The sequence below is a fragment of the Pelodiscus sinensis genome, chromosome 5 (assembly GCF_049634645.1).
Source record: "Pelodiscus sinensis isolate JC-2024 chromosome 5, ASM4963464v1, whole genome shotgun sequence".
Lineage (NCBI taxonomy): Eukaryota > Metazoa > Chordata > Testudines > Trionychidae > Pelodiscus > Pelodiscus sinensis.
The window spans coordinates 101,156,737-101,184,330 of NC_134715.1; the positions used below are offsets into that span (position 1 = coordinate 101,156,737).

The 27,594-nt window shown below is 43.5% G+C and overlaps 1 protein-coding gene across 2 annotated transcripts in view; it reads right to left on the reverse strand.

Annotated features, from left to right (window-relative positions):
- Positions 1-21,683, reverse strand: part of STIM2 (stromal interaction molecule 2) — a 139,887-nt gene extending 118,204 nt beyond the window's left edge. The window contains exon 1 of one of the 2 annotated variants that reach the window (XM_075930612.1): positions 21,405-21,683. In XM_075930612.1, coding sequence (XP_075786727.1) covers positions 21,405-21,579 — 175 coding nt within the window. In that variant the 5' untranslated portion in view covers positions 21,580-21,683. Of the gene's footprint in view, positions 1-20,944; positions 21,357-21,404 lie in introns of those variants that run through there. The other variant, XM_075930613.1, reaches the window with a different exon arrangement.
- Between the last annotated feature and the right edge of the window lie 5,911 nt (positions 21,684-27,594).

Consider the following 27,594-nt stretch of genomic DNA (forward strand, 5'->3'; position numbering starts at 1 on the left):
ACTATGGTAGTGAGGAGCAGCATAACCTAGTGAGTAGGCTGCAAACCTGTTGTAACCAAGACAGTCCCCTGCAAGACTGGGATTTATCGACTGAACCATAGCAGCGTTTTGACTGCAGAGGGAGCACACAGCTCGCAAAATGTTACGTGCAACCAGCATGCACCTTACTTCATGTGCCCTTGCTGTAAGTGAGTGTTGCTTTTGTAATACTGGTTTGGGGGGGGGGGGGGGGGGGGATCTATGTGGATGAAAATCAGCAGAATCTGGCAACCCTCTGTGTGGGCAATGGTAAACAAAAGGTCTCAGGAGCCACACACAGAACCCCAATGGGCCGTAGATTGCTTGTCACTGCTCTAAGGGTAGATCTAACACTGCAATAAATCACCTGTAGGTGGCCTTGGTCAATTGACTCTGCCTCAAGGCTATAAAATTGCAGTGTAGACACTCAGGCTGGTGCCCAGGCTCTGGGACCCCACTAGGGGGAAAAGTCCCAAAGCCCAGGCTCCATCCTGAGCCCACTAGCCCAATTCATAAGTCAGCCCCAGGTGTTTTACTGAACTGTAGACATATCCTGTGTGCAGATAGCTCCAAACAAAGCGCCTCTCACATATCCCACACCTCTCACTGTCGGTGACAACTACAGACATACTAACTGTGGTATGCAAATCAGCTTATATGCCAGATGACTGGAGAATAACTAATGTGCTACCAATTTTTTAAGGCTACAGAAGTGATCCTAACAATTACAGGCCAGTAAGCCTGACTTCAGTACGTGGAAAACTGGCTGGAACTATAGTAAAGAATAAAATTGTTCGAGACATAGATGAACATAATTTGTTGGGTTAGAGACAATATGGTTTCTGTTAATGGAACCCATGCCTCACCAATCTATTAGAATTCTTTGAGAGGGTCAACAAGCATGTGGGCAAGGGAGATCCAAAGGGTCCTAAGCAAAGTAAGGGATAGGATAAGAGGAAAGGTCCTCCCATGAACTGGTTAAAAGGCAGGAAACAATGGGTAGGAATAAATGGTCAGTTTTCAGAATGGAGGGATGTAAAAAAAATGGTGTCTCCCAGAGGCCTATGCTGTGACCAATCCTATTCAACATATTCATAAATGATCTGGGAAAAGGGGATAAACAATAAGGTAGCAAAATCTGCAGATGTTACAAAAATACTCAAGGTAGTTAAGTCAAAAGCAGACTGTGAAGAGTTAAAAAGGAATTTCACTAAAAAGGGAGACTGGACAACAAAATGGCAGATGAATTTCTGTGTTGATAAATGCAAAGTAATGCACGTTGGAAAACAATCCCAACAATATATATAAAATGATGGTATCTAAATTAGCTGTTAACACTCAAGAAAGATCTTGGAGTTAATGTGGATAGTTCTGACAACACCCAATCAATGTGCACAGGCAGTCAAAAAATAACATTGGGAATCATTAAGAAAGGGATATATAAGACGACAGAAAGTATTATATTACCACTATATAAACTCATGATATGCCCACCTTTTAAATACTGAATGCAAATTTAGTTACCCCATCCCAAAGGATATGTACTGGAATGGGAAATTGGAATTGGAAATGGGAAACAAAAATTATTAAGGGTATGGCGCAGCTTGTTTGAGGAGTGATTAAGACGACAGACTTTTCAACTTGAAAGAGACAACTAAGGTCTATAAAAATCATGTCAGAGGTCTATAAAATCATAAATGGTGTGGAGGAAGTACTATTTACTCATAACACAAAAACTAGGGGTCACCAAATAAAATTAGAGGAGAGCAAGCTTAAGAAACAAAAGGAAATATTTCTTCACAGAACTCACTCAACCTGTTAGATAGCGATGAATTGAAAAGTCGCGTAACCGCACACAAAAAATATCAGTTACACAGCTATTTGACAGTTCCTGGGAGCTCTCTGTCAGAGGCAGCAGCATGTGGTGGCAGGCAGGAGCCAGTCTGAGAGAAGAGCCAGTGTGCAAGAGGAGCCCCATGGACAGAGGCTGCTCCAGCATCTGACAGAGCAGCCTCTGTCCGTAGCAAGCCTGAGCAGCAGCACGGGGAGGGAGGCAGAAGCTCATGTGAGCCGATGCACACAGGGAGCTGGCTTGAAAGCTGGCTTCCTGTGTGTACCAGCTCCTGCCTACCTTCCTCACCCTCCACACGGCCACCTCCCCATCAGAGGCAGCATCTTGAAGAGTGGGGGACACAGTTCCATGGATCCAGTACAGCACCGGCTCCCGCCCTGCCTCCTCCCCCCTGCCTCTGATACAGAGGCATCAAGTGAGAGTGGTGTGGTGCACTTGATAAAATTTAGCAATAAGCCTAGGCTTTATATTGCTTGGAAATTCAGATACCCATCTGCAATCTATACAGCATTTATCCGATAAAAAATTCAAGTATATCTGTTATGTGACAGTGTGCTTGAAAAGGCAAGTTCTGCACAAGAAGGTCTGCAGTATCAAAACCACACATTGATAAGATGTAGAAAACAGAGGAAACTATTTTTTAAGTGACTCGCTTAAGTTGTTGGAGTGGAGAAGGCAATTAATTGGTGTAGGTCATTGTATAGCTTACACAGAATTAAGTCTTTAGTGGTGAACTGAGCATGAGGCTAGGAGTGCTGTTGAGCCCAGTTTGAGACATTCATGTATGAATGCAAAACAGAAGATGAACTAAGACAACATTTGGAAAAAGAGAGACAGGGAGCCTTTATCACCCTTTTCTACTTCTGCTTTTTTCAGTCCCCACACTTTTTAAGACTAAACTATGGATGAGGACACCAAAAAGTGGAGTGGGAGTTACCACCTACCTACCTCTCGGTAACAAATTAATTATAGCAGCTTAGATTGTACTACTAATCATTTTAAACCCAATCCTGCAACATTTGAAACCTAACTGACAGATAAAGCAAGACCTACTCAGAGGCCCATAGCACCATCTAAGAGCACTTCAACCTCAAACGGACTCTGTAGCCACTCTACAAGAGCAATAACTCATTTGCTTAGGGCTATAAAACTAGGGATGTTAATTAACATTTACAATTTGAACTGGTTAAATGCTAGGTTTAACCAATTAACTCTGGAGTAATCCCCTCCCCCCACTTGCAGCACACCAGGCTGCAGCTGGGGTGGAGGGGCTGCTTTAGCCCCAGCCCTGCCATCTTCACAAGTGGGGGAGAGGGGTTGCCATGGCCAGGGTGAAGAGCCTGCTCTAGCCCTGCCACATGCTCCAGCCCTGACTCTGCCATCCTCATGGAGACCAATCCCAGCCCACCGTGAGGAAGCTGCTCCAGCTGGGCCTGCTCCAGCTGCAGACAGGGTACAACTGGCCAGGCCAGTTAACTGGTTACACCTTATAAACAGGCCAATACACCACCTGCTTACCGGATAACCAGTTAACCTCTTACATCCCTATATAAAACATGTGGCAAAAAAGTAACTGAAAGACAGTACCTGACTTCAAAGGGCTTACTGTCTAAAGTATGTTACGCAGCAAGTGAAAGAAACAAACATAAGGAAAGAGAGGACGAGGTAGAAGATAATGTCAGTGATTATATTATGCATATGTCTCATTCCATCATGTTCCAGAGGCTGCTGTCTAGTGGACAGGGCACTGTACCAGAAGCAGAGAGAGCTGAGTTCCAATCCAGTTCTGCTATTAACCTGCTGTGGCCTTGCACAAGCCACTTATCTGTATGCCTCAGTTTCTTCTCCCTAACCTTTGTGGTGCATTCAGGTAATGAGCCAGATCCTCCTGTCCCTATGAGGGAAATGAAAGAGTCAAAGGGTCCCAAGCAGGTGAAGAATGTTCCACAAGTCAGCTGATGACAGGGGAGTCCTGCAGTAGGCAGACCTGGATGAAGCCAGGAATCTGAAGCTTTAGTCCAAAGGCTGGCACAGTTTCCAGGAGTTTAGTTACAGACAATATAAAATCATTTGTGTGATACAAAGTTTCATAAAGTAAAACATGCTTAAAAACATGCTTCGCCTTCTGGTTTTACATGCTGTACAGCTATGATTTTAAGCACAACACGGCTCATGAAAAATAAGAAAATTAGGCATTTCAAAAATATTCTCAAACTTTCACTTCTGTAAAAATGAAGTCATTAAGTTTCAGTTCATACCTAAAATGGAATGGTTTGAAATATAGTTTACATTATATTAAAAATTATTCTGTTGCCTGTGCACATAATATATTCTGAAGAGAAGACTAATAAAATTCCTAATTTTTTATCATCATTTTTGAGCAAATTATTCTCACTATACTGCACCAAACTGGTTAATTACAACCGATGAAAGCTTTTTGTTTTTGTGAGTGGATTACCATATGCACCATGGACATGAAGATACTTAAACAACATGGGGGGATTTTTTCATAAAAATGATTCCATTTCAATTTCAGGAATTTGCTTACAATATGCTTTTATTTTAAAAAAATGAACCTGCTTAAATTAAAATTGAAATTCTGATAACCTATGTTAAAACCCAATCTACTAAAATCATAGAAATAAAAAAGACATGTTGAATCAGTAAGTACTCAAGTAATACATTAGATGATACACAGAATTAGGAAAAACAGCCTTTTACTCACTTAATTCCACATCACATGCATACTGTATTAAGTAGCTATGTCTTTACTGTGAGTTAACTCCGATGTTCATCTATTTCCACCTTCCTCCCCCTCAAGTATCAGTACTTTCACTATGCTGTGCAGAAAACAGTTTCATTTTCCCCTCTATTTAAGGGAATTTTATTGAACAAAAAACTGTTTTGTGTAGTTTTTAACTCAAATACAATTTGACATATAGCATCAACATAGTTAATGAAGTAAATAAACATTTAACAATAGAAAGAGCCATATTTTTTCATTTCTCTGTGTTAAGACATATGATTAAGTAATTGTGTATAGCTACAGCATATCCTCCTGGTTAGCAAAATGTAATAAAGCTACCACCTGGCCTGCACGGGCCTCTCTGGCCACCCAGTTATAAAGGCAACACAAAAGTAAGGCAGTACAATAACCAGTACAAAAATCCCTACAACAACCTTGCAACTCCCCTTCCCCCTGTGATTCTCTTTTGGGGTGAGAAAGTCTCCCCCGTGAAATTATAGGGTAAAAGTACATCAAAGACCAGATTTAATGAGGGAGATCATATTTCATGGTCAGTGACATTTTTCACAGCTGTGAATTTCATAGGGCACTACTTTTATTCAATATCCCTTTCTTAAAGGGAATAGAAAACAAGTTAAGCATTTCTGTTCCTTTTTTTTGTGATGGTACTGCACGGAACAGCGTACCGTCACCTATTTTCCTGAAATAGAAAAGGAATGAGATTGCACTGCATGTACCAGGACCTGTTTTCCTGGGGCGGCTCGGCTCCTGATGGAAGCCTGCTCGGGACATGCGGCACTGTGGCTCTTAAAGGGGCCACGACTGCATTTCGGCTCCTAAGGCAAGTTTTTTGTTGTTTTTTTTTCCCCCTCAAGTTTTCCTTCTTTTTGGTTTTTTTTGCTCAACAGTGTACTGGCACTTTTTTTCTTACAGCACTGACGAACAGTAATGATCAAATGAGCTGTAGATAACAATGATCATATTGCACAATAATATGGCGAGTTTTTAATCCATAAATTAGGATTTACTGAAAATGCTTTTTGCTACTGAAAAGTGCTCCCTGTTCAAATACAGAAGCAGAAGACGATCACCAGCCAGACACATGAAAACCAGGACTTCAAAAATCCAATCAGTGGCATCAGGAGGCTTCCCTGGTGATTATGAGACTTGTATCAATTCTGAATAATTTAAGCCCTGTAATTTAAAAAAAAAAATCAGAAGTTCCTAGCCATTATGGATCATTCCAAATGAGCAATGAAATATACATTGATGGCTTCATCCTACCAAGTCTTTAGTCAGACATCTTAAAAATTCTAATGTCAACTGTAGGCCATAGTTTTGCCACTCAAAAGTAGTTCTGCTATGAAAGATGACTACAAATGAATGATGGTTTTTGCTCAGTCAGTTCCTAAGTCTGCTTATTTACTAATCAATGTAAATTTTGAAACTTTTTTTTTTTTGCGCTTTTAGTACAGCCAAGCCAATATAGCTCCAGGACAGCAAGATAGTTTATCTTTGCCTCACTCATCAGACCTGTTAAGCAAACAAATATACTATACCTAACAGTTACGAGTCACTAAAAAAGTTTCGCTTCCAGATTCCACATTTATTTTGCAGAGCTAAAAAAAATTTGTGCAGAAAGTTGAGTTACTGACACACTCAGGGAATGCATACAATGCCCACTTTATAGTCACTGTTCAGAGCAGAATCATGTTTTAACAAGACTGGCAAGTTTAATTGCAGATATTCACAACAAGGTAGGCAGCATAGAAACTAACATGTCAATTTCCCACTGCTGAGGCTTGGGAAACTTCAAATCAGAGTGGATAAAACTCAGTGATTTTTTTTTTAAATCCAAAACATCCAATTTTTTTTATTTTAAATCAGATTTTTTATTTTTTAAACCATCAATACTAAATTTATCATTTAAAAATAAGTTACAATTAAATCTTATACAGAAATGCTACACCAATATTTAGTCTCAGAAAAATGAATTCATGTCCGTAGTCAGTCCAGCCTAACAACCCAGAACTGTCAACAAGCAAGAGCTGGGTTTCAATTTCTGTTTCTCAGCAGACTAACATGTGCAAATATTACCTGGAAAGGACTGTTTTTGTATTGTGTTTATGTGGTAGTGGACCTGGGCCAAACACAGCAAAGTTAGTTAAAACATTATCTAAAGACAGACAATATATAGGAAAGGACAAAGTCAGCATAGAAAGGAACAGTGGAGTGGACTGGAAAGACAAAGGGAAGGCATCATTTAGCACATACGTTCCCCCACAGTTTTGCCATAGAAAAATGTCGTGGCTTCTGGGTATAAAAAGAGACACCATCTGGAAATATTTTAAAGAAATTTGTTCCCTAGGTAAAAAAGGGAAATTGTCAAGGGTAAGCAATGTAAGAAAATGCAGGACCTAGCTGCAAGAATCAAACATAAGGAAAAATGATTCCTGAGAGAAAATGATGTGGATATGACTGAAGAAAACTATGATGCATTGCAAAATTGATCGATTCTTCAAGACTCTCTATGCCTTTTAGCATAAATGTGATTTAATAAGGAAACTCCCAAGCTGTTTGCTATGTTGGATGTTGCTAGAAAAACAATGTTTAGCTTAGCTAATTCTTATGGCTTGTTTGACAAGTTAACTAGGTTTAGAATCTACCACCCAAGTATAAACTCCAGAAAGCTGAGGTAAGAAATCTAGACTTGCAGTTGGCACTGAGGCTATGTCTACACTATGGTGTTTTTCCAGGAAACGCGTCTGCTTTTCTGTGCTTTTTTTTTTTTTTTTTTTGGCGCGGAAGAGCAGATGTTCTTTCGGAAGCCCTGACTTCCTCATTCCACGAGGAAGGGCTCTTCCATAAGAGGAGGTTTTTTCTGAAATTTGGCACAGTGTAGAAAAGCCTCTTCCGAAAAAGCTATCGGAAAAAATATGCAAATTGTGGAGAGCAATTTGCATACCTTTTTTGAATAAATCACTGTAGTCTAGACACAGCCTGAGTGTCATTTTCTCATTTTATATTACACAGAACATGCCCCTTATTTTAGAACATCATGGTCACAGACCATAATGGTGATGCCATAAGTCTAGTCCCTATTTTACTTCAGCGAAACTCAGCTATCTCAAAGAAACCCCCATCTTAGTATACTTGTTTTCAGTGGGGCTTACTCCAAAATTAAGCATATTCTAAGCACAGTCAGTCTTGTGGTTCCTGGTAACTTGAAATCAGATCTGCATCAAAATGACAGTGGGTAGAGGGGATGAGAGCTATCTGCAGAAGCTTAAAGGATACCATACATTTAACAGACAAGTCCTCAAAACGCCAGGGTTAAATTATTATTTTTTTAAATATCAGGACAGCAGTCAACTGGCAACTCTGGAGACTGCTGCAATAGCAAATGTGAAACATTTGTGACTTAGTTTTTATCATTCATAATGTATGCTGCTGCATCTGCAGCTTAACACAGATGAGTATTATGTATTATTTCCTAAATTAATAAAAATCAAGTTACTGAAAAAAATTACACAAAGTATACTTGCTTAGATGTTGCAAAATGTTGCTTTTGGGTATAAATTAACATGTTTTAGTCATCAGTTTTGCACCACAGTTTGAAGAAATATGTGAAGTAGTATTAATGATTTCAATCACCTTGATTTAAATCAGTCCACCCTGGTTCAAAAAGATAGACATGAGACCTATTAACAGGGAGGACCACATAAATAAGAGTCCAGAAAACAATAGCTGTTTTTCCCTCCCCTCTATGCTCAGACCCCAGCAGTCAGACAGCTGTGGGAGAAGTTTTAGAGAATAAAATCCTTCCTCTAAGCAGGCAGAGGCTAGCGTGGCCTTCAGATTTTTCAGTCAACTATTAATCAGATACTACTGGCTGAAATGAAAAATGAAGCCACCATCTTGCTCAGTATAGATCCTTCTCCTTTCTAGCAGATAGCTGTGGTAAGTAGTCAAGGTCTCAGACTAAGTTCTAACACTTAAACCTTACTGGTACAGGTCTCCAAGTTTCTTACTGGTACATACTAGGGATGTTAAATTTCAATTAATCAGTTTATCAAGCAGTCGATGGAATTTCCATCAACAACTTGATTAATCGATAAAGGGGAGGTGGAGCACTCACTACCCCAGCAGTGCCTCAGCCTTTTAAATTTAGCAAGAGCCCCATGGGACTCGTGTTACATTTCCAAGGCTCAAGCACTGCAATGGGAACACGGGGCAAGTGCGAACTGCTTCAGTCCCTGCTTGCCCCGTGCTCCCTGCAGTGCTTCTACTCTTGCTACATTTCAAAAGCTGGGGAAAACCAGCTTAAGGAGAATTCCACCCCCCCACCCCCCCATCCAGCCCCAGCTCCCACTCCTCTCCTCTTACTGCCTCTCTCTGATAGAGGCAAGAGAGAGAAGTGACTAGTTGAGTCATTACTCAACTATCCGATAAGCTTATGCTTATCATACAGTTGACCATTCAACTAGTCGCTTACATCCTTAGTACATACGTATCTTTAACTGTTAGGTTTAGACTTCTGGTAATATTTTTCATACTACAAGGAAAGCAACCTTGGAATAAGAATCAACAAAAACTAAATAGGCATAAGATTATTTTTCTCTTATACGAAAACACTGCTGTGGACACTATTCTTCATGAATAGATATTGCTGCTCTCACATCTAATTGGATAAAAAGAACTTCTTCAGCTCTGTAAATAACATAGCTGAAGTCAGTGTACCAGTAAGTCGACAGTTGAGACTCTCCCATCAACTCCACTTATGCTTCTTGTTCTTGCAGAGTGATGGATTCGGGAGAGCACTCAGTGGTTGATTTATCACATCTAGCATAGTATACAGATGTGATAAATCGCTGGATGTATAGCTGCCCATATCTGCACATGCCTTGGTGCACATAAAATTTATTTTGCACGTGGATGGAAAAAAAGAGGGAACATTGTTTTGTAGTTCAAGTTATTCCCTTTAACATCCATTACTTTTATGTGCCACCACTAAATTATATCTGCCACTAGGGATGTTAAATGTCACTTAATTAAATAGTCGATTAACCTCATAAATTCTTATCAGTTACTTGATTATTCTGTAGTCCCCTGGGGTGGGGCCAGCAGCCAGTGCGCTTTAGCTCCACTCCTGAGGAGCCCCCTGTCACTCCCCGCTGCTGCCTCTGTATGAGAGGCAGAAGTGTGGGGTGCCAGGTAGGAGCTGGTCCGTGAGTGGAGTCAGTTTAAAAACCAGCTCCCCTCACTGACCGGCTGCCTGTCGCCCCACGCTATGCTGCTGCTTCTGATACAGAGGTAGCAGTGCAGATGGCATCAGCCCCTGTCCAGGGGAAGGTCTGAGCTCCCAGACCCAGAGCGAGCTGGAATTGAGATGGGGTGCCTGCCTGCCCACATGGCTCCTAATATACTTTAAATGCAGAGCTGCGGCAGGGGTAGGTCCCAGACCGGGTACAAGCCAGGACTGAGCTGGGCTGCTGGCCAGCCTGCTAAAAAAATGTACTGGCAAGGGGGATGGGGGAAATGTGTGTAGTCTATAGCATTGCCCAATAAGTTTTTGCTAATCAGTTCATCGACTATACTATTACATCCCTAACTGCCACTATTTTCTTCATTCACCTATCTTGGTTAGGTTCCTCAGAAATTCTTCAGTTCTCTGTGGTCTTGAGAAATGTATTAATTCAATATTCTGCAAGTTTAAATACTATTCACATCCTTAGTGAATACTGAGGTAACAGATTAATTCATGATGCTTACTGGTTATAGATAATTTGCTGGAGCAGCCCCCACCCATGGTAGGCCCAGCTCAGTCAGAGCAGCCTCTGCCCACAGAAGAGGTAACATTCCAGCTCAGCATAGTAGATGGGAGGGGGGGCACTCCAACCCCCCAATCAACCCCATTTAAGCAGTTAATCTGTTGAACATAATGTTTAACTAGTTAACTAATAAAAGGAATTTTACATCCCTAGAATCCACTTCTTTTTCCAGATCCAACGTATTAAAACACTAGTCCTAGTACAGAAGCTTCTGGGCACCATGATTTAACTTTGTCAAGATCAAAAGTGACCTCCTACTACTAAACTTTTTCATCTCAGCCAGCTTCCCTCCTACATGTTATTTTCCTGGTCTCAACATCTTCATATGTTATCCGGTCTTATTCTCTCTCTGTACATGCCCTAATCTGTCCCTAAACAGAGGAAAGGAAAGAGATTTGGAAGAGATACTGGAACTACATGTCTCTCATCAATTTTGGCAACACAACAAAAACAAGATACTACAGTGAATGCAGTTTCAGAAAATGTTTGATTAAAAACAAAATGTTTGTATTTGAAATGCACCAAAGTAAAATAAAACTCACAGAAAATCTAACAAGCACGAATATATGGTTAAGAGGAAAGAGAATTATATGAATGTCTCAGTCAATCAGATTAGGTTTAAACAGCTCAGTAACTAAAATACCCTCTATGGCTATGGAGTTTCACTTTGGTGAGTTTACTTAGTAAATTTGAACTGGGCAAGCGATAAGAGATTAGGTAGGTGGCAATGTCCCACAGTCTAATTGCTAAATTATATGCCTCTAAAGCCAAATAGTAATTTAAAATGTGTACTGGCCAAGTTTCACCTGCTCTGTTGCACTTAATATGATTCTTAGTTCCCAAGTCAAAGGGAATACCACACAGTGGCTTCTTCTAAATCTTATTATGTAACAACATAAAAACTAGATACTCCACCATACATATTAAGATAAGTTTGAGAACTAATGATCTATCTAGAAACAGTAAGTCATGCTTCACACTCAACCATTAATCATTTACTTTGCCTAATGAGTTTGCATGTCTAAGTTTTAGCCCCTCTCCATTATCTCTGTAACACCAATCAAAGCTGCAAGTTAGAACTAATAAAGCAATTATCCTGCAGCCCTACTGACAGAAATCACAGATGATTAAAATGACACAGGAAAGGGGAACTCCAGTTCCAAAATGATTTTGAAACAAATGTCAAGTTAATCAGCAAATTAGTTTTAGTTAACATCAACAGTACAACTTGCATGCCAATTTTGCCCTTCATTTTACTAAACACACAACTAAAATAAGTAAGTCACAATTCTGGGGTAAACGCATCAGAGCTGGACAATAACTTTTGCAGGGGGAAGGGAGGAGAAGGGACACCAAGAATTTGGTAAGTGGTCACAGGCCACACGTTCTTATTATGTTAATGGAGGGACAAAGGGAGTGTAGGATATGGGATGGAGTTTGGGTCCAGGAGAGGGTTCTTATCTGGGAGAGAGCGCTAGGTGCAGGCTCAGGCCCTGGCCAGAAGGCACTTATAATAGGCAGTTCCCAGCTGGTGGCTCATTCACGCAGGAAGGCTGCCTGCATGCTATGGTGGCCACATGCCACTGAAAGCAGCCGGCTGCTGCTGGCAAGTATCTCTGCACACCTTTTGGAGAGGGTGAGAACTCTGTGCACTGCCCACACCTACAAGCACCATCCCCAGAATTCCCATTTGGCCAATTTTTTTAGAAGTGGGTTGTACCAACAAAAACTCATAATACCATCTACCTTTTGTTGGTCTTTAAGGTGCAGCTAGACTCTACGGGTTTTTAAATTTTTTTTCCAGTTTATGAAGTATTATGGTTACCTCCTGGGATCTTTGCTGATAAACTGTCACTATTTATTGATCTTTCTTTTCTTCAGATGTAGACATACATATGCGGAAAGTCATCTGCCTTTTGAAGCTCCCATAAAAAAAAAAAGCCTCTGAAATGAATTTTAGCACACACTGGACATGCAATCATTTTAGCAACTTTCTAGAAAATCCAGCTTAGGCACAGATCTTGCTATAAACAGAGACAAAATGTAAAATAAAAGCATCACAAGCCCCAAATAGGGTTAGTTCATATTTTGGTACAAATTGCTATAGGTACTACTGACAAATCTGAATTATCTTAATGAAGTCATTTTTTTAAAAAGACAAAATTTTACATGAACGTTTGCTTTCTGCTTCTCTAGTTTATAGCTCCAAAGATAATTAAAACTCAAGCTTATGTTCAATAATGTAACACTACTAAAATTTAGTCTTTACTTGTATGATCGAAGTAGGAAAATTGTTCCTATGCATCCATTGAGCAGCATTAGTATGTACTTATTCAATTACAGTAATTTGAATTTTCCCTTTATCTAAAAAGGTTTCAGCTATACTAATGAAACGATCATACATAACTGTTACCTTCTACTATACACTGGTGAAACCTCGAATGGAGCACCCCATCCAGTCCTAGGTGCCACACTTAAAGAAGGATGTGAGCTAACTAGAGACATTGTCAGCCGACGGTCAGGGCAGTGTGTGCGTGTGTGTTACACCCAAGTCTTCAACTGCTGAGACCCAAAGTCTTGTTGCAGTGGGCAGCCTAGGAGGCTGGAGGGCGCCCCAAAAAATAGTTTAACATCTGTGACTTTATTGCTAGGACCGGGGTCCCGTCGAGGAGGCCGGCCAACAGGCTCTCAGACGCCCCGAGTTTATAGGAAGAGCTTATTACACGTTAGATTTCAGCTGCTAGAATTCATAATTCCTTCACAGCGGGCTGCCTTGGGGAAAGACTGAAAGGTGCCCCAGTGGATTGTGCCACCTGGGTGTGACACAAATCCAAACGCCCAAGCTCTCCCTATATCTGTCCCTAATGACCGGCTGAAGTTCTTTTAAATTGTGCTTGGTTCTATTACAGCAACTGAAGGAGTCAGGTTAAAGCTTAAACAGTTACAGGTTTATTGAGGAAGCTTATAAATCATATGGTTACAATGGCTATTGCTCTATTTCTTAACTGCTAGCAAAATATAGATCTTTAATATGGTTACAAAGAAGATAAAGATAGAAAAATAGAAATAATGGTACCAAGTAACAGCTTACTCTTTCTATGTGTACACTTAAGACAGAGGACCACATCCAGGTACAATTTTTACCCCCTTCTGTGCCTCTTGACTCCAGCATGTCAGGCCAGGGCCGGTCCCTCAATTCCTAGGAAAGATGAAAATACGAGGTGGGCATCCCCATAGAACCTCGGGAGGCCAAACACCTAACCCGACCAGCAGGTAGAGGGTAGAATGACACTCAAAGTGAGTGTGTGCTGGGCCCATCTTTTATACTCATGGGATCATGTATTTCTCTTTCTTGTCTGTCATGCCAAATGGGGCTGGTCTGTCTTTTGTGAGACCGGTTCTTACAAGGGAGTTGTGAACTTAATTTACACTTGTAAGAGAGATAACTAAATTGGAATTACTGGGGATTCTTTTCTCAATGGGAAATTCCTCTCCCAGGGACTGTGTGTGTGTTCGAATCAACATGGGTGCCAGCCTGGGCAGTTCTCGCAGCCTCGAGGCCAGCTTATTGACTTAATCGCTCTCTCTCCACATATCTGGTTTTTTTTTCAGCTTCTCAGGATCAGATGAGCCAGCATAGACTATGCTGATTTTACTGCTCCTTCTCTGCCCTGTATGCTTCAGAGGGGCAAATAAGATGGATGAGATGGGGGGGGGGGGGGGCTGTCTGGCTACAGACATCCCCCAGGAGAAAAATTCACCTGAGGAAAGTGGGCATATTTGGTCTTGAGAAAAAGATGATTAAGAGAGCACCTTAATAATTTGAAGACTGTATGTTTAAGGCAGAGGTTTAAAACTCATGGCCCACAGGCCATCTGCAGCCCAAGCAGTTCCACAATCTGGCCCACGCACAGCTGCTAGCACCAGAGCCACAGCAGACTGGTAGGAGGAAGTCTATACACTTTCACCACATCCAGTCCCTGCTCTGGCTCTTGTCGCCCTGCTATGCCTGCTCCCTGCTTCCCATTAGGAACATGACCTCGTGATTACAAAGGGACTGGCAGGAGGTGGCAGCAGAGATTGGGACCCCCAACACTCACCACAGCAGCAGAAGCTGCAGGGAAGCAGAGCTGCTCCACAGCCATCTCCCAGGCCAACCCAGTCACTTCATTTTACCCTGGCAGGGGAAAGCAGAGCACCCTAACCATGCTGACTTGGGAGATGATGGCAGAATGCCTAGTTCTGCTTACTGGTGGCTACCACCGCCGTGGTGAGTGTGGGGGACCCAAACCCTGCTGTCAAGTCCAGCCTGCTCAGGGCTCTGTGGGCCAACCAGAGTATGGGGGACAATCCCATCCATGGGAGAGAGGATTCCTATGTACACACCTCCCCTCAGCCAGAAGGTTGCTGGCAGTGGCACAGAGCTAGCAGCCAGAAGAAATGGGGTTAAATTGCCATGGGGAAACAGGTCAGGATGGGGGGCACACAAGGAGGAAATGTGTGGGCTGGCAGGTGGAGCCAAGAGACGCATGGGGGGGTGAATGCACAGAGTGGCTTCTGGAATCCTGCCAAAGGCGGTTGCCCACTGGCCCACTAGTGATCACTGCCTCAAATCCTCCTAGTGGGCTAGTGAATGGCAAGGATGTTAAATGGCGGTTACCTAGCTAATCATATAGCCAATACAATTTTTATTGACTATATGATTAATCGATAGGATTGCACTGCAGCCACAGTGGGGGTAGTTCTGGGAGCCAGCTCAAGCTGGGACTGAGCAGTCCCTGATCATGCCTGCTCTGGGAGCCACTCACACTGCAGCCCTAAATTTTAATTGTAGTACAAGCAACCGGGCTCTTACTACATTTAAAATGCAGAGGAGCAGCATCCCAGACCAGCGTGAGCCTGGACTGCTCAGTTCTGGCTCACTGAGTCCATCAATCCCCTGCTTGCGGTGGACCCTCCTGTCCATTGCAAACAGGGTCTGATGTTGGAGCACTCTGTTGGTGGCGGACAAGGCTGACTGCCACAAACAGAGGCTGCTCTAGCACCAGCCCCGGACTGAGGCCAGCCCTAGCTGCTGCTGCCGTCGCCAAGCAACCCCTGTCTGTGAGGTGCGGGGAGCAATTCCCCGCTGGGACCCCTGTGGACAGGGGCTGCTTTGTAGCAGCCTTCCCATCCCTCCCTGCCTCTGATGGAGGCTATAGGGGGAGGGGAAAGACAGGCAGCACCCTGGAGATCCAGTTTTTAAGTTAGATAGGTGTAAATTATCTTTTCCCCCTCTAAATGGAGCTGGTGAGTAGGCTCCATCAGCCCTAGTGAGGCAATCTTGATAGTTTTTGCCACACAAGCTGGAATGGTCAGTGGCATGGCATCGCAGTCAGAACCCTTTGGCGCCAAGCTTTGGCTCCTCCAGTCAGGACCTGCAGTGGGACCAGCAAAGGTCCACCAATAGAGGCCCACTGCATCATCTGCATTAGAGAAATTCTCCCCTGACAGGTTGCGGGCTGATGATAGCCCTTATATGCCACTCTAAAGAAGCTTCAAGGAAGAGATAAGCTCCTTCCCACGCCATATTTTTTTAAAACATTTCTCAATATTCAACCTCTCAGTTGAGTGACAACATCGCCTCCCAATTCAGAGATACAGATTTTATTCTAAACCAAAAAGTAGCTTCCTGTCTTTAGTACACAATATTAACTATTCATTTCACATTCATGTGTGTGATACTACCTTTTGGGGAGAGACATCATGGAGGAAGACAGTACCAGGAAGGAGGCAAGGGTAAGGACAAAAACTGAGAATGTCATGTTCTGGGGAGACAAATTGTCATGAATTTTGGGTGCCTGCATTAGTCATAAGGGTGTAATCAAATGAATCATACAATACAAACTTTATAATACCTCAACATAATCACAATCTGTTTATGTCACAAGTAATTCCAACCATGTGCCTTCATTTTATTCTGTTTCCCCCTTTTTTCTATCTCTCTGAAATATATTAGTTACTATGGAAACATTGTTGCTTTTAGTATGAAAGAAGCTTAACAACATCCACAAATACAAAAAGTCAATTTATATAACCTGAAAGTCACTCCTGTATTCCACAATGTAGAATTTATGTGTATGCGCGCACACGCAGAATATTTATGTACTTATGCCATATAGTATATTCTTTACACAGACTCCTATATTTTTTAAGAATTGTACAGCTATTATGTAACACTGAGTTTGTACCACAGTCACTTATCTCCTTTCATATCATTGATGGCATTATTCCCATAATAATTTTACTTTCAAAGGGGAAAAACCAAAGAAAGACAAATATTGAATAAAACAGACTCAGAGTCAAGAAATGTGTCGTACTCAAAAAGGTGACAAAATTGTATTTGCATTACTACACTTTTTCTGGCCTCTAAGTTTGGCAAAGTGTCAATCATTCATTCATGGTGCCATCCCTAACTTATGGCAATAAAATGTATATCAATTTGCAAAGCACCCCTTTTATGCCTCATATCTTACACAGTAGCTACTTCAAATACATACTATAACTCATCTTTTCTCCTAAAATGTATCTACAGAACACAGACATGCTAAGTAAAAAAGTACACGGGATTAAGCTCCAAGACACCAACTTTTAGCAATACTGTGTGGTAATAGCATATTATCATTTTCAATATACATAGGAAATGTTAAGAAAGAAATGTCTTCTATAGTGTTGACCACAGCTAAGTATACAGGTAGTCTTGCAGGTGTTTCCTCTCCCATTCAAGATAATGAGAGTGAGGCAATCTATGTTATGACTGAAACACTTCCCTGTGACAAGTGAAGCATTTATTTAAATGCTTTCACAACACTACTTTCCATGCAAGGTCTCTTCAGCTCTGGCTAATGAAATGCAGGAAGGAAACAAAAGCCAGCATTGTGTCACTAGCCAATGTTCACTGCTCACTATGATCAGATCACCCCCTGGATGAAACAAAACTTGCCTCAACCCAGGGTATTATATTTATAGTACCATTAAATAAAACAGTAGAGGACTCAAGATACGGAACATTTGAAAAACAAAAGTCTTAGGAAATTTTCAGTTATGGACAAAGAAGCAGGTTTAAAACAAAAGGAAGTTTTTCTTCACACAGCGCACAGTCAACATGTGGAACTCCCTGTCAGAGAATGTTGAGAAGACCAGGATTTTAACAAGGTTCAAAGAAGAACTAGATAAATTGATGGAGGTTGGGGGGTGGGGCAGGGGAAGCTGCTCCATAGGATGCCTGTGCAGCCTCTGTCCATGGAGAGATTGGGCTCCCACAGACAGAGGCTGCTGCCCTCCACGCTGCTGCCTCTGTATCAGACTCTCCATGGACAGGGGCTGCTGCCACCCTGTATTGCTGCATCTGTATCAGAGGCAGCAGCGCAGAATGGCAGGCAAGAGCTGGTCTGCATGGGGAACCAATTTTAAACCATCTCTCCTTGCAGATCAGCTCCTACCTGCCACCACACGTTGCTGCCTCTGATAGTCTAAACTCCCCGTGGAGAGAGGCTGCTCCTTTCTATCAGAGGCAGCAGTACAGTATGGGGGGCAGTCAGATCCGGTACTCGTGAGGAGCTTCCTTTAAGCTGGCTCCCCAATGACACAGGCTCCTGTCCCTCCTCCCCACCGCCCTCCACTGCCTCTAATACAGAGGCAGCAAGGGGAGGGGGGAAATGTGTGTTGTCAACAGGATTATTTGATAAACCTAGGTTTAATCAGTTAATCATGTAGTCACCTACACACTGACATCCCTAACAGAAAGAAGACCTCCATAATTTAAAACAAAAAAAATCCTTGAAGTCAGAAAACAAGATGTCTTTTCAATAATTCTCAAAGTTTAGGTAAATTTTAGGCATTGTTAAAATAAATAAACCAGCACAGTCAAGTTTAGGGATGTAAGTGACTACGCTAGTAGTCGACTACCCAATAAGTCTAGGTGGAAGGGAAGCAGAAGTCAGTGGTGGGGGGCTTAAAATCCAGTTCCCCCTTTCCCCCAACACCATCTCCGCAGTGCGAGGGGAGGGGCAGGAGAGGCAGACACGCAGCCATCTGGGACCCAGCACGAGTCAGTGCTGCTCAGTCCCAGCTTGTACTAGATCCTGGACTTATCCCTGCTGCAGCTCTGCGCCTTTAAAATGTAGTAATAGCCGGATAGCTGCTCAGTCTCAGCTCACACCAGCTCTGGCAGCTATCCCTGCTGAGGCTCTGCAGAGCACCTCCCCTTATCGACTAATCATGTAGTCGATACAAATTGTATCAACTACACGATTAGCCAAATACCTGCTCCTTAACATCCTTAGTTAGTTTGATAAAACTTTTCAGTGGAATAATCATGACCCACCGAATGCTTTGGAATCGTATGTTAAGGAAAAATTTACAGAATGAGGATAGAGGCATGTTAATCAGGATGAGAAAAATGCTTCCAGTGTAAAGACTCTCCAAGAAGAAGGCCTAAGCATGACAACCAAGTAGTAAAGAAACAACATTTTTTTGCAGAGTGAAGAAGTAACAACATGTGGAGTAAAGGTAGGTGGAAGCTAGGCTGTTTAGGGAAGGAAAAGGAGCCCGACTCTTATTCTTACACTAAACAGTTAAGTACGGTCATCTGAAGAACTGTTGGAGATAAAGTAGCAAACTCGGAGATTGTTTATGAGACGGTATTTTGGACAGTCTGAAAGATAGTGTGAAGCCATTTATATACATAATGACATAAGTACTGCTTTTAAAAATACATAGTTTGTAAGAATAGCAATTTGAACTTTGCCCAAGATATCTGAAATGTGGAAGATGCATAAACAAAAAATCTGTTAAAAGTCACTTAAATTCACATTGCACTGTGAAGATTCTTTAATCATTGTACATTGCATTATGTGGGGCTAAGAGAGCATTTACAGTCCACATAAAATCAAAACAGATCTCTGCGGTTATATTTCATATAAATCTACACTTTAAAAAAATCAACCAATCTGGTCTGTGAAGACAATAAAATGCATAGGCAGATGCATCCATATAAATTGCAGTACTCTCTCAGAATTGTTTATTAATATCTACAACCACTACCATATAACACACTACAAAGACCAAATCCTCACAACACCATTCTGAAGTATGATCCCAAATTTACAGGTAGAGAAAAAGACAAATGTAACTTGCCCTATGCTACACAGCAAGTCAACACAACATCCAGGGCTGAAATTCAAGAGTTCCTATCTTTCGAATTCAAGTGCAGTTCACTAGACTAAGTTGCTTCACTTTCCTGCATTGCAAAAGTCACTCACGATATCAAATTGAGATTTCGAAGACTGTAGATAAACCTGGATTTTCTAACCCCGAGGTCATTCTTATCATTACAAGATTCATGTGTAATCTTATCCACAGATGTTTAACAATTTTCACTCAGGGCACCCAAAACATTAACAGTCTACATTGTTAAGTCAGGTGAACTCCTTTGACTCGCATATTCACAATGTTTTCCTCTAAGCCTGATAACCTGGGGCCAAAACTCTGCATTACTTTCAACCACTTTTAAACATAATATCTATGTGTAAATCCTGTCACACTGCAATTAAGTACCCAAAAGTCAAAAATTATAAGCTTCCTAACATTCAAAAACATTAACTAGTTAATTCAAATGTATACAAGCATTTCAAGAGATATACTTGTTATTGACATCAACACTTCCAAATTCCTAAAGAAAAATGCAAGTTAAAAAGACTGTTGAATGGACACTCTTTTTAAATGTTTTATCACAACCTGTGTTTTCAGCCCCCGTGCTGGCAATTTTGAAAATACTAGCAAGTTTACCCATTAGACTTCTGTGGGTCATCCCATTTTCCCAAGGCTGTATTACTGCTCTAATGAGTCATTCCCTGCCACATGTTTTGATGTGAGACTAATGGACTCATGCAGATTCCATAATACATACACACCCACTCTCTTAAGCGATTAAAATTATGCTATGGGTCCTTTCAGAGCACGTGAACAGAAATGTGTTTATGATTCTTCCAGTAAAGCAACCCACATTCTCACCCATCTCCTGCACACTAGTGTTGCAAGTATATTTTGTGCAAATTAAATTAGTTTATCTGGAAACTTTCTCACCAATATAGTTAAACAGTCATTATGTGTCTATGTGTAAGACTCCTTCACCCTACCAAAGACGCCAGGAACATGCCTCTTTTCTGAGGATACACAAACTCACTAAATACAAGCCACATCCTGGAGAGCCAGACACATGATAAATGGTTAAGAGCCATGTCTCATTATTCCTGAAGAGAACTATACAGCCAACCTTCAAAATACTCTTTACATTCACACAAACACAAGCCACAGCAGGAGCCTAGCCGGGGGGGGGAGGGGGGTGTCCAAATCTTAATTCAACAGGGTCTAGCACAGATTCCTTTTCAGACTCTTCCGGGGGTTTCGCTGGTTTAAGGCAGGAAAACTGGCGAATGCCAGCTAAGTTCCCCATACCAGAGTCAGTACCGCATTGCTGCGATTTTCACGAGCAACATCCAAAAAACCAGTCCCAGCCCCCTGCAGCTCCGGCTGGCTCCTCTGCAGAGAACAGCAGCAGCAGCTCCGCAGTGTCCATCCCCGCTGGGGAGAAGGAAGCGAGCTCGGGGTGGGACCCGCAAGCGCAGCCAAGCGCTGGCAGAGTTTGCAAACCAAGCGGAGACAGTAGCTGCGGAGAGGAAACCAGCCCCCAGACACCCACGCACCCCCACCCCAGCCCGCCGGGGCTGTGTGCACAGCGAGCCCGGCGGGGCTCTCCAGGCTGCACGGGACGCGGCTGGGCTGGGGCCCCGCGGGTAGCCGGTCTCTCTCCGCCGCGGGTCCCCCCGGGGCGGGACGGAGCTTGCGGTTCAGTGCCAGGCTCTGCCCCGCGCCCCTCCGCTGGGGAATCTGCTCGGGGTCCCCCGCCCGCCGTTACCTGTCACCCCCGCCGGGGACTCTGCCGCGGAGGCGCCGCTTCTCCTCCTGCCGCCGGCCCCGGACTCCAGCTCGCATCCCGCGGCGGCCAGGAGCAGCCCCAGCAGCAGGACCGGGACACCTGCTGCCCCCGGCCGCCTCCTCGCGGCGCCGCTGGGCACCCGGACGCCGCTCATCGGTGCCGCTGCTGCAGCGACCGCAACCGGCTGCGCTGTGGCGCGTCCACCCCCGCCCGGCTCCGGCAGCCCGAGCGCCCCGCCCGCCCCGGCGCCCCACGCTGCTTCCGGGGCTCCGCGCCTGCGCGGGGCGACGTCACCGCGCCACGGGGCCTGGCGGCTCCCCGGGGAGAGGGGCGGGGCCATCGCAGGGGGCGGGGCCGCAGTTGCTGGCGCGGGCCGGAAGCTGGGGGAGGAAGAGGGAGAAGCGGAGGTGGCAGCTGGCGCCGGCCCAGGGGGAAGCAGGGAGCGCGGCGCGGGGGCGGCGGGCGGGTGGCCACATGGAAACGCGCCTGTTGCCGGCAGCCGCAGGGGGCGGCAGAGCGAGAAGGCCCCGGCGCCCGGCCACGGGGCGGTGCCGGTGTAACGACGGGAACTGGATCCCTCCGCCTCTGCGCCCGTTGCGGTGTCTGCCGAGCGAGCGAGACATTGTGCGCCGCTGCCCGTGCGGTGCTCGCTCGGGGGGACGGGGGCCGTGGGCGCAGCACGTCTCCCGCCTTCCTGGGGCGCGGGGCCAGGGCTCGGGCAAGGACAAGCCCGCTGGCCCAAGCGGGGCAGCTGAACTGCCTCGCGGCGGGAACGCGTCCCTCTGCCACTTGCCGCGGCGGCCACCGCGCTGCGGGCGCTCAGGCAGAAGCGGGGCAGTCCCGCCCCCGGTGTATGGAGATGCCGTTAGCACAGAGCGTGGCTCCCAGCCAGCCCCTCGGCCCGGGGTTTGGCGGAGGGAGCCGGAGCCCAGCCTCTGGCCGCCAGGGTCCTGGGCAGCCCCTAGAAGGGACGGAGCCTTGTGCGGAAAGGGAGGGTCAGGCTTAGCCTCCTCCCCACCGTTCTGCGTCCCCACACTGGAGCCCAGGCCTGCTGCTATGGCCTTTACAGAGGTAGCGCCCAGCGTCTAGCTCCTTTATAGCGCCAGGGTCCGAGGCAGCTGCCGCCCCTGCTCACCCTCATTGGTAAGCCCAGGCTTTTATTTATGGGCCCTGGGGTGAGAACGCCTCTAGAAACCACAAGAAGCATGCTTCCGTTGAACAGTTCTTTCAGAGGTAGCAAGTTGTAGGAGTGAGGTTTAAGATATCTCCATGACAAGTTGCACTAGTAATCTATATTAAAGAAAAGCCTACTGCTGGGTGCTTTGCAGCAACCACTCAGCCCACCTCTATCATACTCAACCTGGAACCTACCCCGCATTCAACCCCACTGCCAACTCTGTCCACACATCTATACAAGTGACATCATCACAAGACCTAACGACATAAGCCACCACATCAGAGGTTCATAAACTGCAGATCCACCACTGTGATCTATGCCATCCAGTGCTAGCAATGCCCCTCTGCCATGTATATTGGCCAAAATGGACTGTCTCACCGACAAGATTAATGGACACACATCAGGTATTCAAAATAGTAACACACAGAAATCTGTTGGAACATTTCAACTTGCCCAGGCATTCACTAATGGCTCTAAAAGTGTCTCTATTATTTCTAAGACATTTCAAAAGTTCCCTGGAGAGAGGAACTACAGAATGGGGTTTCACTTACAAGTTTGACCTGGATAGGCCACTACTGTCCACATCCTAATGACATAAAATGCTAAACACTGGCAGGAGCGGCCCTAGACGAGTTACCGGCAACTGGTGCCCTAGGTGAAATGCACAATCGGTACCCCTGCCTCCAAAGCCCTCAACGGCCGTTTATCTTAGCCCTAGGCGACTGCCTCGTTCACCTGTATTGACGGGCCGCCACTGAGCACTGGATTCTTAGAATACTTAGAGCCCACTCTATTAACTTCATTTAGCATGGACACGGTAATTGCATTTTTTCACTGCATTTTTTTTCTCTTCTCTTTCCCTTCCCAGCCCCTCTCTCTCTTTTTTATTTGCAACCTGGACCCCTTTACTCCACTCATCTGAAGCAGCAGGTTGTGCCCAAGAAAGCTCAGGATACCATCTACATTTTTTATAGAAATGTAGCCGTGTTAGTCTGGGGTAGCTGAAGCAAAATGCAGGACAATGTAGCACTTTAAAGACTAAAAAGATGGTTTACTAGATGATGAGCTTTCGTGGGCCAGACCCACTTCCTCAGATATTAGAGGTGGGGAGAGTGGGATGTTTGCGAGTTAATGGTATTACATCCCACTCTCCCCACCTCTAATATCATCAATTCACAGACACTTACCTTCCTTCCTTCCACCCCCCACCCCCCGCATCTCCTTCCTGTTCTGAAATGTGATTTGTCCTTTTCATATGTGTTCATTTTTTTTTAATTGTATCCTTTGGTATATATGGTTGTGACTATTTTCTTCCACTATTTGATCTGAGGAAGTGGGTCTGGCCCACGAAAGCTCATCATCTAATAAACCATCTTGTTAGTCTTTAAAGTGCTACATTGTCCTGCATTTTGCTTCATCTACATTTTTGTTAGTCTCTAAGGGTGTGTCTAGACTACATGCCTCCTTCGACGGAGGCATGTAGATTAGCCAGATCGGAAGAGGGAAATGAAGCCGCGATTAAAATAATCGCGGCTTCATTTAAATTTAAATGGCTGCCCCGATCTGCCGATCAGCTGTTTGTCGGCAGATCGGGGCAGTCTGGACGCGATGCGCCGACAAAGAAGCCTTTCTTCATCGGCACAGGTAAACCTGGTTTCACGAGGCTTACCTGTGCCGATGAAGAAAGGCTTCTTTGTCGGCGCATCGCGTCCAGACTGCCCCGATCTGCCGACAAACAGCTGATCGGCAGATCGGGGCAGCCATTTAAATTTAAATGAAGCCGCGATTATTTTAATCGCGGCTTCATTTCCCTCTTCCGATCTGGCTAATCTACATGCCTCCGTCGAAGGAGGCATGTAGTCTAGACACACCCATAGGTGCTATTTTCTGTTTTTTTTAATTTTTACTAAAATCTAGTAAGAGACGTTTGGTTTGGTCAAAATGGGTTTGACATTTGCACTTAGATCCAAAAAAAGTGGCTATAAAATAAGTAGTATTGGAAAAGATTAACTGTCCCATTAAAAAACTGAAACAGGAATATCAATCTAAGAGAAGCTGTTTTGCAATCAGGGATAACCAAAGGAAAAAAGCTTCATTGGGGTAGCCAAGTTAGTCTGTAATAGGAAAAGCTTAAAAAAAACAACAAAAAAGTCACTAAATCTTAGTTTGGCTATGTCTACACTGCCCTCTCTTGCACAAGAAAATATGCCAATGAGGCGATGCGGTGAATATTGCCATGCCTCATTTGCAGGGCTCGACAAATCTGCTTATCTACTTGCCCATGGCAAGTAGATTTCAGCCGGTTGTCCCATTCACCAGTGGTTCACACATGCACAGTGTGGGTCTTGTGCATGCGCAGTGCGGGGCTGGCGAGTGGTTTTTGCCACAATCATCAAGCCCTGCTCATTTGCATACTTAATGAGTTGCCATTGTTGCACAGCTCCTTTTTGCACAAAAACCCCCTCTTGCACAAGAGCCATCCTGCCGCTTTTTTTCAGGAAGAACGACTCTTGCACAAGATGAGTTTTTTGCACAAAAAGGAGCTGTGTATATGGCTCCTTTTTGCACAAAAGCGCCTTGGGCAAAAATGGCAGATCATTAAGTATGCAGATGAGGCACGGCAATAGTCACCGCTTTGCCTCATTTGCATATTTTCTTGCGCAAGAGAGGGCAGTGTAAACGTAGCCTAGGTGTGTTGACTGAGCAGCAGATCCACCCATAAATGTCACATTAAAAGACTTATTTGCTACCACATTTTCCTTGTAAATATGATCAAATTACTGATATAATTTGTCCACATGGCCCTCATAAATAGCTAATAAAATCCTCCTCTTGCTGTATGTAGTCACTTGCTCTTCCTTCCTGCTCTGCAGTGTTTGGAGAAGAGTACATTTGGCTAATCCTGTGTGCTCTTCCCAAAGAGCAGTATATGAAGTAAAATTGCTACGTAGTATTTACAAAAAAATTGAGCTACACAATCAAGCTTAATCAATTCACTGATAGTTTTAAAATGTATATAAATTTAGCAACTTTTCACTGAGGAAGGGACATAAATGAGAGATTTTTACCCTGGGAAAGAGGGATTGGGACAAAAATAAAACTAGAGAAATAAAGAAATTAACATTAATTTCTTTGAGGATCCTTTGCATATTCCCACTCATGGGATATATTAATAGCAGGACTCTGACCCACCTTCAATGATGACTTAAAAGTTCTAGTTAAACAAGAAGTACAGGACTGCCTTGCCAAACTTTGCATCTGAGCTAGATTCTAAGTCTAAAGAATAATGTTAAGTAAAAGTGTGATTAGAGCTCGAGGGTGCTGTTCCAGATATTTCTACTAGAGGAATATGTTTACATAAAACCATACAAGTTGCCTTTGATCTAGTTGACTGAGTTCTGTTGCCTGGAGGAGAGGATAATCCCTACAATTTATAAGATTCATAAATACTTAATCTAACCCTCTAACCCATCTAGAGAGTCTGTACAGAAATCCCCCCTCCTTTTTGGGGGGAGGATGGTCCACAAGCTATAAACAGCCTTGAAGTTAGGACTATTTAGACAATGTAAATAACAAGACAATTATATATTAAATGTGTGATGTGAAGAATTTAGTTTTCCCATCATGAGCATGGTGATTAGGAAAACACTGGGAAAATTACAAATTGATTTATGTAAACATTAGATACTGGATTGCTATCAAAAACACTTTTTACAGATTGAAGAAGTAAAGAACAGTGCTCCAAAGGGATGTCTCATTAATTGTGCTAGTACTACATTGAGATCCCAGGAGGGCATAATCAAAACACAGGACTATATAGCACTTTAAAGACTAACAAGATGGATTATTAGGTGATGAGCTTTCGTGGGCCAGACCCACTTCCTCAGATCAAATAGTGGAAGAAAATTGTCACAACCAAATATACCAAAGGATACAATTTTAAAAAATGAACACATATGAAAAGGACAAATCAAATTTCAGAACAGAAGGAGGATGGGGGGGGGGGAAGGTAAATGTCTGTGAGCTAATGATATTAGAAGTGATAATTGGGGAAGCTATCTTTGTAATGGGTAAGGTAATTAGATTCTTTATTCAAACTCAGGCGTAAAGTGTCGAATTTAAGCATGAATGACAGTTCAGAGGATTCTCTTTCAAGTGCAGTCTTAAAAGGCCTTTGAAGCAGGATGCAGGTAATTAAGTCGTTGAGACAATGTCCTTTCTGGTTGAAATGTCAAGAAACTGTTTTTTCTTTGTGATCCTGTCTAATATCTGTTTTGTGGGCATTGATCCTTTGGCGAAGTGTCTGAGATGTTTGTCCAATGTACATAGCAGATGAACACTGTGTGAATTGCTAATGGATGAATATATAATAGTTTAAAAGATTATTGATTTCCCTGCATAATTTCATAGGCCCCCTCTTGCTTATTTAGGTCTCTCACAGCAAAGCGAACAGAGCTGGAGTAACAGGACCACAGCAGAGTAAGACAGGTGCTGCAAACAGCTCAGCTCTGGAAGGGTTCTGTCACAGGGAGCTGACAGCATCTAGGTGCATAGCTCTAAATGGGACTGAAGCCCCAAATAAATCCATCTTGCTCTGTATAAAAACGTTCCATCTGAAAGCTCATAAAATTTGCTCCCTTTATCCATGAAAGAGACATGCATAAAATATGTACTCCTCCCCTCACAACTAACAATTATTTACACTGGGTTGAAGAAAAATGATAAAAAGTAGGATTTAAGTGTTTGCAAGTGATATCAGACAGGTCAAAGTAAATTACTGAGATAAAACAAAACATCCCATCTGAGCCCAATACATTAAGAGAAATTACTACAAATCATAATTTCTCACCCTAGTTGTTATTTCAGGTAAAGTTCCTCTCAGACCAGATCTTTTCTCTGACCTGGGTCTAGCAGCTTTTCCCCTCCTCACTAGAGTTTGTTTCCAGGTCTTTTCATATGTCCTCTTTTGGGAGCAATTTGTGAAGCTAGCTG